The sequence below is a fragment of the Bufo gargarizans genome, unplaced genomic scaffold (assembly GCF_014858855.1).
Source record: "Bufo gargarizans isolate SCDJY-AF-19 unplaced genomic scaffold, ASM1485885v1 original_scaffold_1134_pilon, whole genome shotgun sequence".
Classification (NCBI taxonomy): Eukaryota; Metazoa; Chordata; class Amphibia; order Anura; family Bufonidae; genus Bufo; species Bufo gargarizans.
In genome coordinates, this window is record NW_025334248.1 from 99,284 (window position 1) to 113,201 (window position 13,918).

The 13,918-nt window shown below is 42.6% G+C and overlaps 1 protein-coding gene across 1 annotated transcript; it reads left to right on the forward strand.

Moving 5' to 3' along the window:
- Positions 1–456: 456 nt before the first annotated feature.
- Positions 457–4,489, forward strand: LOC122922997 (gastrula zinc finger protein XlCGF17.1-like). The gene is made up of 2 exons (XM_044273785.1): positions 457–517; positions 2,619–4,489. Exons 1-2 carry the CDS (start codon positions 457–459, stop codon positions 3,554–3,556), a joined length of 999 nt encoding a protein of 332 aa, XP_044129720.1. The 3' UTR covers positions 3,557–4,489.
- Positions 4,490–13,918: the final 9,429 nt, after the last annotated feature.

Consider the following 13,918-nt stretch of genomic DNA (forward strand, 5'->3'; position numbering starts at 1 on the left):
AATTTTCATCCTGTTGTTTAGGATAAAAATCTGATGGATATTAAGGTTGAGGTTAAAGATGAAGAAGAAGAAGAAGAGGAGACGGATTTATGGGGCGATCAGAACTGTAAGGAGGGGGTTGTCATGGGTCACCTGGATACTACTCCCATCATCACATGTAATAATCTCTCCTGTCCCTGTGTGTTTCCTACAGATGGACTCCTAGAAGGAAATCCCCCCGAGAGATGTCCCCGTCCTCTGTATTCCCAGGACTGTACAGAGGACCATCAGGTAGATGGAGCTGAACCCTATACACATTTATATAGGGGGGTCCTGCAGTCATAGAGGGGTCATAGATGGTGGGGGTCTCTTATGTGGATCTGTTAGATTTCCCACCTGTCTGCTGAATTGTTACAGATGACAAATCAGGGGGAAGATCTGACTATTGTTAAAGTGGAGGATGAAGAAGAGCGGATGATGGGCGATCCCCCGTGTAGAAGTGAGGTGGAGGAGGACATTCCAGGAGATGTGACCACAGGTATGGAATCATGAATGGAGGAAGGTGATTGGGAGGTTTCTTAAAGGCTATGTACACCTTCAGGGGCAATTTTTTTATGATAGCATTTCACTCATTTTGGGCTAAAAATCAAATTGTCAGTTGGTTTTTATTAAAAATATTGAGCCGTTCTGTCACAAAACTGTGTGACTCCTACTTTCACTTTGTGCCGTCATCTAATAAACCTTATCTCTAAATTACTAAAAGGTCATAAACACTTATTTAACCCCTTCCCGCCCAGCGCCGTAATAGTACGGCGCAGCAGGATGTGACTTGCCACCCAGCGTAGTACTATTACGGCGCGCTGATTGGGCCGTTAGCCGGACCCCTGCTGTATGCGCCGGCATCAGTGACCGCAGCATAGAAGGGGTTTGTTGCGGGTGAGGGCGCCCATTGGGGACCCGATGGGTGAGAAGGCAGCCTGATGCCATGCAGAGGCTGTCCAATTCCTTGCACGGCATCGGGACCTGCCTTCTACCTGCCGCGTCTCCTAGGCAAGCTGTTAGTGTATTACACAGAGTAATAGACTAACAGGCAATACATTCCAATACAGATGTATTGTAATGCATTGCAGAGGGGATCAGACTCCCAGGAGTTAAAGTCAGAAATAAAGTTAATTAAAAAAAAATAGTTTCAAGTAAAAAAAAGAAAAAAAAGCCCTTTCCCCTGATTTTATAATAAAAAATAGAAAAAAAAGAAAAAACACACATATTAGGTATCATTGCCTCTGTAACAAATATCTTATTTTTTTTTACTTGCCATTAATTCCAGGCAGCTGTCCACCTAAAGGGGGTTCACATACATAAAATAAAACACACGTGCATCGAGCATCAACTTATTAACTGACTGGTACAGTGGGGGAGAGGACCCTTCCCATGAGGGCTTACAATCTACAGGAGACACTAGGTGAGGGTAAAGGCTGCTCATCTGGCTGGGTGCGTGCTTATTAGAGGTGGTAGGCTTTCCTAAAGAGCTTGGAGATAGCCAATCAAATACACTGGGGGTCTATTCCAGTGTCCCTGCTTCTGTGAACCATCCCAATGTGAAAATACCTGTAATAGACAAAAGACGAACACTTCCACCTCAGAGAGTCCAACCAATACGATATTCATCACTAATTGTTCCGCTATTTTGTTAATTTCTGTGAATTGTTCCTGTAAAGTTCTGTTAGGGCTGTGATCTCCACCCATCGGTGGTTTCCTGGATTGCCTAACTTTGACATCGTCTCCATCTATGAAGCTTGTGACCCCTCTCCTCCTGGTTTTCTGTCTTTATTATCTTAGGTTAACAATATCTGATCGGTGGGGGTCTGACACCTGAGATCCCCCCAGATCAGCTGTTGGAGAAGGCAGCGGAACTCTCAGTAGCTGAAGAGAGATCTGCTTTTTTATTTATATGCAAATGCACAAGTTTGAGCACCATGGGGTGGGGCTGAATCCTTGGAGCACTGCTTTTGTAACGCCCCTAAGCTCTGCTCCCATTGATTGTCAGGGCTGTGTCACAGCATGATATCATATACACTACTTACAGCCTAGCAAGTAGAGCATAACTGTCAGAAGGACATTTTTCTGTATGCATACGATTTTAATTTCTTTCAAATTTTATTATGAGTTAAATGAGGAAGAAAATATTAACTGAGGGAAAATGTACGTCTCTTGGAATTTGAACCTGAGACTCTCTATATGGAAGGCAAAACATTTGTCTTTTGGAAGTAGCTCTACCATGTTGAGAATGGTGGTTTTCTATACTTAGAAAGCTAATACATGTTACTGGTTTTATAGACGCAAGATATGCCTGTGAAGAAATCGGTAATATGTATTACTATTAAAGTATAGATGCAGGGAGAGACTTTTGCGCACTTTTATGTTTATTGTCTGGATGACTTGCTGACACGTAAATCATTATACTTTACAAAGTGATGGATTCCTGAGATAACAGAAACTGTTGTAAAACAATATTGATCAATCAACTCATAAGTCTGAGTGACTATATACAGCCCTATCTGTATATTCTACATTTATCCATCATCAATGATAAGCCAACCAAGTATTTTTAATTTTCTTTTTTGTTATATACCCAACAGGAAAGAAGCCGTATTCATGTTCAATATGTGGCAAATGCTTTATAAGTAATTCAGATCTTGTTAAACATGAGCGAAGTCACACAGGAGAGAAGCCGTATTCATGTTCAGAATGTGGGAAATGTTTTACCCAAAAAGCAACTCTTGTTAAACATAAAAGAATTCACACTGGAGAGAAGCCATTTTCATGTTCAGATTGTGAGAAATGTTTTACAAATCAGTCAGGTCTTGCTAGACATAAGAGAATTCACACAGGAGAGAGGCCTTATTCATGTTCAGAATGTGGTAAATGTTTCACAACTAAATCATATCTCCTTACACATTGGAGAATTCACACAGGAGAGAAGCCATATTCATGTCCAGAATGTGGGAAATGTTTTATAAATAAATCACATTTTGTTACTCATAAGAAAAGTCACACAGGAGCAAAGCCTTATTCATGCTCCATATGTAGCAAGTGCTTTATAGGTAAATCACAGCTTGTTAAACATGAGAGAAGTCACACAGGAGAGAAGCCATATTCATGTTCAGAATGTGGGAAATGTTTTACCAAGAAATCAAATCTTGAGCAACATATGAGAACTCACACAGGAGAGAAACCATATTCATGTTCAGAATGTGGGAAAAGCTTTACACAGAAACCAAGCCTTAATCAGCATCAGAGAATTCACACAGGAGAGAAGCCATATTTATGTTCAGAATGTGGGAAATGTTTTATAAACAAAACATGTCTTGTTTTACATCAGAGAAGTCACACAGGAGAGAAGCCATATTCATGCTCAGTATGTGGGAAATGCTTTACACACAAATCACAACTTGTTAGACATCACATAATTCACACAGGAGAGAAGGCCTATTCATGTGCAGAATGTGGGAAATGCTTTACAACGAAACCAAGTCTTAGTCAACATCAGCGAATTCACATAGGCAAAAAGACGTAGTCATGTTCAAATGTTGGATATGTTTTATAAGTAAATTCGATCTTGCTCAACATAAGATAATTCATACAGAAGAGAAACCTTTTTGATGTGTTTCATAAGGCCTCATGCACGCGGCTGTATCTGGGGTTTTTTGTCTGCAAAAACCCCATACCGACCACGTTAATCCCACATTTTCCCTTCCGCAGGTCCCACAGTATGTTGCAAATGCTTATTCTTGTCTGCAAAACAGATATACGGATGATGACAGCACACAGTGTGCTTTGTGTATCTTTTGCCCCATTTAAATGTGGATCAAACGCGGACCGGAACTACGGTTGTGTGTGTGGGGCCTAAGAATAATGTTTTACAAGGAAATTAAATTCTGAAACTCATCATAGAATTCACATAGAAGAAACCATAATCCTGTTGAGAATGTGGGAAATGTTATAACAGAAAAAAGGGACTTTATTTACTTTCAGGGCAGTGATGATGAATTGTCCCTATGGACCTTGCTTCTTCTTACTGTATTCACACCTCCACCCACACTGCAGGAGAATCCAGAGGACATACTGTAAGGTCTCCTCATGGAGACATTTATGTACCATGTGGACACATCGATATCTGATCTTCAGTCATACAGTATATACAGATAAAGCTGATGGAATAGAAGAAAACAGCAATAATCAATTGAATTTGCAGTAATGCACTGAGCATGGCGGATTACTGATCAGCATCGTTATCTTGCAGCACTGGGGTCCTGGGTTCAAATCTGACCAAGGACAACATCTGCATGGAGTTTGCATGTTCTCCCTGTGTTTGCGTTGGCTTTCCTCCGGGTGCTCTGCTTTCCTCTTACACTCCACAAACATACTGTGAGGTCAAAGGGTTTGGCTGCTCTTTATTTTCAGAAATGTGCTGAAAACATACAGTCACTAATAAAATGTCTTTAGAAGATCTGCTCTAAAGTCCTTATTATTATACTGTTGCTACTTTTTTTCTCCCAACTGGTCTCACTGCTTGTATGGTTCTCCTGTACTAAATATGGTTGGTGATTGGGGGGCATGTGACCAAACCAGTCCATCAGCGGCCTCCATTCAATAACACTATATATTAGCAAGGAGGAGGTATAATGAGTGTACTATAACTCCCAGCATTTCTAGGATGTTATTTTGTGATATCAGAGGACATTACAGGAGGAGGTATAAGAGGAGAGGATTACAACTCCCAGCATGTCCAGCCTGTTATTAGTTGATATCAGAGGACATTACAGGAGGTATAAGAGGAGAGGACTACAACTTCCAGCATGTCCAGCCCGTTATAATGTGATATCAGAGGACATTACAGGAGGAGGTATAAGAGGAGAGGATTACAACTCCAAGCATGTCTTGTCTGTTACTATGTGATATCAGAGGCTTCAACAGGAGGTATAAGAGGAAAGGACTACAACTCCCAGACTGAAAAGTCACAGGTTTGATTCACAGGTTATTAAATTGTACTAGCAAATTTATAATGTTTTTTTTTCCACCTGTAATTTAAAGACAGAGGCTCAATTAAATGTCCATCTGCTTCTGCAAACACACTGCACACTGGTATTGACAGTTTACTTTGGTAATAATGCAATTTTTGCAGTAGTATCTTTGAACTACATGGTCTGTTGCAGTATTGGTCACTAACACCAATATAACACTGCAATGTTTGCAGTAAATGTGTTAGAACTTGTGTTGATATAGATAGCAAAATAATTTGTAGATATCAGAGTAGGAGAAAAACCCCTGACATTCTTGTGACTGGCCATAAAATTGTTAATGCCTTAAACCCAAAACCAGAACACAAGGTCTGTCTAAACAAAACCAGGGGAGCAGAACAACTTCACTCAAAATCTATTAACTCACCACAAACAGTATTGTACCATTTAAGGCATCCTCGGAGCCCTAGTCCTGGTGGAGCCATTCAAAATTTCAGGTTGAGGATATTATGACCTGGAGTAGAGGTTATGTATCAAAAACCATACAGATGAAGATTCATCAAAGAGATACTGGACCTAATTTTATAACTTGGTCATGTGCTGTTCAGGATTGGAATTGGGCCATCCACAGGTATTGTGATATAGATATCAAAATGATTGTTGGAGTAGTCACCCCTCTCTTGACATTCCTGTAGTGGGTTATAACATTGTCCATGCCCCAGACCAGAGAGCCCTATCCTAAAACCTAGAGAAAGCGTTAGGATCCTGCACAAACCCTTCATAGACCTGACAGCCATTAGAGGGGTCATGAAAAAACTAGTGTCCTCTCCAGCCGAGGTCATACATAAAACCCCTACAATCCAATATACATCAAAGAAATACGTGGCCTAATCCATATTTGGGCAACGCGCTTCCTTATGAAAATTCAGGCCATTTATCGGAATCTACTGTATCAAAGTTGATTTGATCACAACCCAGTAACAGGGAGCAATTAAAAACCTCACCCAATATTGCCATTACTCCCTCGATGTTTGGAATGCATAACAGATTGGATGGAGGTAATACCAAGTTGCTAGGAGGCCCGCAAGAATAGATATCTGAATAGAAAGATTTTGAGGAAGAACTGCTGCAGCAGGTATTGTAAAAACCCATTGTAAAAAACATATTAACATATTCCTTGGTCTCTCTCATGTATTATAGGTGGAGGGGGGGGGGGGGGCTGCAGAACCATTCTTAAAATGTGTGCATTGTAGCAATCTATTATTTCTTTGGAGATTAACTAGCTTGTTGAACTGGCTGAATGTTCGGACACCCCAGGCAACCGTCATGTAACAGAATGTATTAAGTTCTGTTTTTATCCCTGTTATTTTCCATACTATACTTTTATCTCTGTATATTTTAGGTTGTATTTTCTTATGATAACCACATTTTTTGTATGCACTGTCCTTTTTTATATTAAAACTTCACTTTAATTAGAGCCTTCTTGTGTTAATGAAGCCACGACCTTAGAAGAAGTGTTCCGAATATTGGTGTATTGACCCCTGGGAATGCTAAAGAGCGTAGTGAGTCTCAGTTTGTACTTGTTTGTTGTCTAAATCAAGGTGTCTCATCAGCCTGATATGACAAGTGGCGGTAGCTAAAATCGCTTAGATTTGGATGATGGAGAGCTGACAAAGGAAGGCCTACATGACCCTGCAAGCTCCTATCCTAAGTCTAAGTCGGGATTCTTGACAACAGGCATTACCTGGGTGAATGTCACCTCAATCAGGGGTTTGCAAAAGAGGGTAATTTTTAACAGAAACGGCCGCAGAGACTAACATTAGAAACGCACTGTTATGTAGTGCTGACATGGGCGCATCGCTATATCAGTCAGCTACATAACAGTATTTCTGGTGGTAGAAACCCTTTAAAGAACGTACTCCATACTGTCTCTAACCCATCTGCACGTGAGCGGAACATTACTGGTTGGATGAAAGTTGTATAATGTCGCTATGATGCCCAAAGGAAAATTATTCTTAGTGGACAGATTCTGAGCCAAGCACTGACCTCATAAAACTTGGTCATAAAAGTCCTTTAGCATACACACTAGCCTCAGTCCTGACATCACAAGCAGGTGGGCTAGTGGGGGTAGCTGCAGACCAAAGTTTTCATTTCTTTGGGGGACAACTCGTTTGATGAACTAGCTGACTTTCCTGCTATATCCAGGCAAACGGACTTCTACCATCACGTGTATTAAGTTCTGTTTTATTTTCAGATTGTTATGTTTTGCATTGTATGTGTATGTCCTTCCACGGGGATTTTGACCTGTGGTGCAGATTTTAAAATCCCTTCTATCACATACAGTCGTGGCCAAAAGTTTTGAGAATTACATAAATATTGGAAATTGGAAAAGTTGCTGCTTAGGTTTTTCTAATAGCAATTTGCATCTACTCCAGAATGTTATGAAGAGGGATCAGATGAATTGCATAGTCCTTCTTTGCCATGAAAATTAACTTAATCCCCAAAAAACCTTTCCACTGCATTTCATTGCTGTCATTAAAGGACCTGCTGAGGTCATTTCAGTAATCGTCTTGGTAACTCAGGTGAGAATGTTGACGAGCACAAGGCTGGAGATCATTATGTCAGGCTGATTGGGATAAAATGGCAGACTTGACCTGTTAAAAGGAGGGTGATGTTTGAAATCATTGTTCTTCCATTGTTAACCATGGTAACCTGCAAAGAAACGCGTGCAGCCATCATTGCATTGCATAAAAATGGCTTCACAGGCAAGGATATTGTGGCTACTAAGATTGCACCTCAATCAACAATTTATAGGATCATCAAGAACTTCAAGGAAAGAGGTTCAATTCTTGTTAAAGAGGACCTTTCACTACTCTACAAACTAAAAACTAACTATACCTGTGGGCAGAGCGGCGCCCAGGGGTCCCCCTGCACTTACTAGTAAGTCTGGGCGCCGCTCCGTTCGCCCGGTATAGGCTCCGGTGTCTGCGCTCCCTCTGACTGATTTCTTGTAGGAGGCGTGTCCCTTGCTGCACTGCTGGCCAATCGCAGCGCACAGCTCATAGCCAGGCTATGAGCTGTGCGCTGCGATTGGCCAGCAGTGCAGCAAGGGACACGCCTCCTACAAGAAATCAGTCAGAGGGAGCTGAGACACCGGAGCCTATACCGGGCGAACGGAGCGGCGCCCAGACTTACTAGTAAGTGCAGGGGGACCCCTGGGCGCCGCTCTGCCCACAGGCATAGTTAGTTTTTAGGTTGTAGAGAAGTGAAAGGTCCTCTTTAAGAAGGCTTCAGGGCATCCAAAAAGTCCAGCAAGCGCCAGGATCGTCTCCTAAAGAGGATTCAGCTGTGGGATCGGAGTGCCACCAGTGCAGCGCTTGCTCAGGAATGGCAGCAGGCAGGTGTGAGCTCATCTGCACGCACAGTGAGAAGAAGACTTCTGGTGTCAAGAAGGGCAGCAAAGAAGCCACTTCTTTCCAAAAAAAAACATCAGGAACAGATTGATCTTCTGCAGAAAGTATGGTGAATGGACTGCTGAGGACTGGGGCAAAGTCATATTCTCCGATGAAGCCTCTTTCCGATTGTTTGGGGCATCAGGAAAAAGGCTTGTCCGGAGAAGAAAAGGTGAGCGCTACCATCAGTCCTGGGTCATGCCAACAGTAAAGCGTCCTGAGACCATTCATGTGTGGGGTTGCTTCTCATCCAAGGGAGTGGGCTCACTCACAATTTTGCCCCAAAACACAGCCATGAATAAAGAATGGCACCAAAACACCCTCCAACAGCAACTTCTTCCAACAACAGTTTGGAGAAGTTGATTGAGAGCATGCCCAGTCGAATTGCAGAGGTCCTGAAAAAGAAGGGCCAACACTGCAAATACTGACTCTTTGCTAAAATGTCATGTAATTGTCGATAAAAGCCTTTGAAACGTATGAAGTGCGAGTAATTATATTTCACTACATCACAGAAACAACTGAAACAAAGATCTAAAAGCAGTTTAGCAGCAAACTTTGTGAAAACTAATATTTGTGTCATTCTCAAAACTTTTGGCCATGACTGTACATTGATATGTGTTAGAAGAGATACTAATCCACTCTGTGTCTATTTTAAATGTACATAATAAAGGTTATTTTTTAGTTTAGGCCTTAAACAGAATTGATATAGCTTTTGGCTATGGATTAGGGCTCACTGTCAAGTAATATTCTGGGCCAAAATGGGTCAATTTTTTCTGTAAATGATTTTAAAATCCGCAGCATGTCAATTTATTTTATCTTTCCTGACCTGATTTTTTTCATTAACTTCGTAAAAAGCCGCATGCGGAAAATCCGCTGCAAATCTGCACCAATTGATGCGGATTGACCGCACGGATTTGCCTGCGAACACCTGCGGATTTTCTGCACATGAATCCTGAACGTCTGCATGTACCCTTAAGCTCACATCCTGAGTCTAAGTCATGATTCTGACAGATTTGGTGGCAAGCGGTGAGATATATTCATTTTTAGTAGAACATTAAGTGTTTGGATTAATAAATTATTCCTTACACTCAAGGGCTGGATTATCTTTTAGAAGAATATCTCAGTCTACAAAAAGAGTCTCAATGATTACGATTGGTTATCCAGACATACATACGTGCAAACAGCCTGTCTCTTCCCCCTCTGTTTTTCTTTTCTATCTTTTATTTGGCAAGCACCTGCTAAGATGGCAGTGTCACAACCAGACTTCTGAGAAGCTCTGACAGATGTCTTTCAGAACCTCCTCCTTGAGCTTTCTTTGTTTTGTTTTTCAGTTCCTCATCTCGTTAGCCTCTCTCAGCTGTCATGTAGTTGGACTGATTGCATCCCTTTAAATTCCTCCCCATAATGCATTAGTGTGCGGTTTATACAACTTCCTGGAGTGTGTGTGCATGCTGATCCTATTTCCCAGTCTTCTACAAGATAAGTGTTGTACATTCATTTGTGATTTTCTGTTTTGCTGGATCCCAGGTGACCCTGACTCCCTCTGTGTCTAGTGTAGGGAGCCGGTGGTTGTGTCCCCTCACTATTGTAGGGTGTTCAGGTGTTATACAGTCGAAGGTACGAGGATATGCGATCATCTACCATTGGGATGTTCGCATAGGCTGAGCAGTCAGGGAGAGTGCCAGGTCTTATGCAGGGGTCTCCCTTTATGTTCCTTAGTTTTGGATCCAGTGAGTCATATATTCATTTAGTATTGTCTTGTTTCCTGTACACCTTCCGTGACAGGCAGATGCCTACTGGAGTCAAAAGAGAATCTGCTCAGCTTATGTGAGACAAGAAGGCTCAATGGAGCTAACCAAAGGAAATAGGAGCTGATCCAAGCTCTTGTGGAAGATCGTGTCCAGCAGACGGTGGTAACCACACCACTAGCGGAGAGTCCTGTTCTGGAATTGACTGGACTCGGAAGCACCAGTTCCCAGAATGGTATGGATTCTTTTATACCACTGATTCTCCAACAGATGGGCAAATATGACCCTAACCTGCAAATGGAGTTTGTATTAAAAGAACTCCAGGCAAAGTGAGAATTTGCAGAGTGCCAGACTGCAGAGCAGTGGCTGAGAGAGAATACCAGCTGGAGTTAGCTTGACTCCAGACACGCAGTTCTATACCACAGAACCATGAGTCCAGTGAGACAGTGACATTTAAACCCCATTTGTAGCAATTTCCTGTGAAGAGGATGGACTGGGACCTAGAGGATTTGAAAAAATTTGCAGACAGTATCAGCTACCTTGTGAGCAATGGGCTCGGAACTTAACACCAGGGAATGGGAAGGCCCTGATTACATTCATCAATGCCTTAATGATGTGGACTATGTAGTCATGGTCGATTGTGTTCACAAGAAACGCAAAGTTTTTCATTTAAACATGAGGAATGAGATACAAGCTCCCGCTATTTACCAGATGATTGGGAGAGTGAAAGCCTATTAGAGCTATTAGCCATAGCGCAGGAGAAAAGATATGTAGAGGATGCCCAATTCAACCCACAGCTAGCGGAAGCCCAGGAGTCCCAGCTGGAGGAGGTATTTACTCCTTTCTTATCCACTTTTACAAGGAAACCTGAGAGAACCCAGCTCACAGTCCACAATGTGGACACTGAAGATCACCCTCTCGAGTCTTCTTAGAGGTGCGGACTGACATGAAGAGAGAGATAGAGATGTTAGGTCTGGGTGTGATCCAGAAGTCACATAGTGCATGGGCTTCACCTGTAGTCCTTATACCCAAGAAGGATCAGATGACCTGTTTTCGTGGGGACTACAGGAAATTGAATGCCATCACCGTGTTTGATACTTACCCGATGCCACACACATATGAGTTACTGGATCAGCTCGCCAGTGCCAAGTACATCACGATTATGGACTATCACCACCAGGTCTGTGAGAAGGTCTGTTAGACGTTCTTCTCTACCTCTTGCATGACATTCTTTGTTTTGGTTTCACTTTGTCATCTCCTTTCCTTCTCCCAGCTGTCACCTATTTACACTAATTGTCTCCCTTTATATTCCCTCCCATACTGCCTCACTTTGCGTTTTATACTTCTTCCTGGATGAGTTGTTCACTGCTGGAGCCTGCTTCTGCTGATTCCTCAGATAAGTCTGTATCCTTTATTTGTGTTTCCTTGCTGGCTTGATTCTAGGTGACCCTGACTCTGTCCGTATTAAGTGCAGGGAGCCAGTGGTCGTGTCCCTTCACTTTTATAGGGTTTTCAGGTGTCACATAGTATTAGGTATGTGGACATGCAATCGTCTACCATAAAAACCTTTGCATAGGCATAGCAGTCAGGGAGAGCTCTAGGGATTTTATAGGGCTCACCCATATGTTCCTTAGTTTGGGATCAAGCCAGTCGGATGTTTATTTATAAGTTCCAGCTTTCTGCAACACCATCCATGACATTATAAACCGCCATAACCGTCTTAAGCATGGATCCGGTTTCAGCCTTGATTGACCGCATGCAAGGTCTTTCGCTGGAGGTAGTAGATCTCCGTAAAACTGTGTCTCAGTTTCAGGTGACCGTTTCTGCTGGCATTCATGGAGTTTGTTCCGAGCCTAAGATCTCGCTTCCGGATACGTTCTCCGGGGGTAGTGAGAATTTTGTTCGCTTTAGAGAGGCTTGCAAACTCCATTTTTGCCTACTTCCCCATTCCTCTGGTGATGAGGAGCAGAGGGTGGGGATTATCATCTCGCTGCTCAGGGATAACGCTCAGTCTTGGGCCTTTTAGCTGCCAGTCGGGGCACGGCCCCTCCGATCGGTGGATGAATTTTTGGTAGTCCTGGGGCAGATATATGATGATCAGATCATATTGCTCTGGCGTAATCTAAACTGCGTCTTTTATGCCAGGGTAAACAGTCCGCAGAGATATATTGTTCAGAATTTCGGAGATGGGCAGCTGATACTGGTTGGAATGATGCTGCACTCCGAAGTCAATTCTGCCATGGTCTTTCAGAAAGATTGAAAGATGCATTTGCTTTTCATGAGAGACCAGCGTCGTTAGAGTCTGCCATGTCTCTAGCTGTTCATATTGACAGGCGTCTTAGAGAGAGAGAGGAGACTACTCCTTCCTGTCATATTCAGCTCAAGGACAGTGGGGCTGTCTCATTCAGTGCGCAGGGGTCTCACTCTCTCTCTCTCAATACCCTCTGAGGAGGAGGCCATGCAGCTGGGTTTGCTTGCCTCTGATAGTAGAGGATTCAACTCTCAGAGGAGGGTTTGTTTCTGTTGTGGGGGTATAAATCATTTGGCCAATGTTTGCCCCTCTAGGAGATTCATGGAGTTTTCTGAGGGTAATAAAGAAACAAAAAGAAAAAAAACCTCTAAAAACTTTCCATTTGCTACTATTGGCAAGGTTGATGCGGAAATTGAAGGTTTGCCATTTACTTGTAGTTCCCGTTTTCTCCTACCTGCCAGGGTGGCGCTAGACAGCAAGAACATTGTGAGATTTTTGTAGATAGTGGAGCAGCTGTCAATCTCATTGATAATCAATTTGCAATAACTCATGGTTTCCAGGTATGCACTTTGGAAAAGGATATACCTGTTTTTGCTATCGATTCTGCTCCACTTTCTCAAAGATCGTTAAAGGGCATAGTTCACAATATCCGTTTGACTGGGGGTGACGCTCATGTTCAGGATATGTCATGTTTCATCTTAAGCGGATTACCTACTCCTCTAGTGTTGGGGCTACCCTGGCTCACTAAACATAACCCCACCATTGATTGGCAAGCAAGGCAAATAAATGGTCGGAGTGAGTTTTGCAGAGAGAATTGCCTCACGGCGTCTCTTTCAGAGGTTTCTACCAAGACTGTGCCATTTTTTCTCTCTGAATTTTCGGATGTGTTTTCGGAGAGTGGTGTCCAGGAGTTGCCTCCGCATCGGGAGTACGACTGCCCTATTAATCTCATCCCAGGCGCCAAACTGCCCAAATCACGTTTATACAATCTCTCCCAACCTGAAAGAGTCGATATGCGTGCTTATATCTCTGAGAGTCTGAGAAAGGGACACATCCGACCCTCGAAGTCACCTGTTGCCGCTGTTTTTTTTTTTTTTTGTTAAGAATTTGGTTATGCCCTTTGGTTTGATGAATGCTCCGGCCATCTTCCAACATTTTATGAACAGCATTTTTTATAATTTAATGGGGAAATTTGTACTGGTGTATCTGGATGACATTTGGATTTTTTTCTCCTGATTTCAAGACTCATAGGGACCACCTACGGCAGGTCTTACTGATTGTGCGGGATAATAAATTGTACGCTAAACTGGAAAAATGTGTGTTTGCAGTTCCGGAGATTCAATTTCTTGGTTTACTTCTTTCCGCTTCTGGTTTTCGCATGGACCCTGAGAAGGTCAGTGCTGTGCTTGATTGGGAGCTTCCTGAGAATCACAAGGCATTCATGCGGTTTTTGGGTTTTGCCAATTA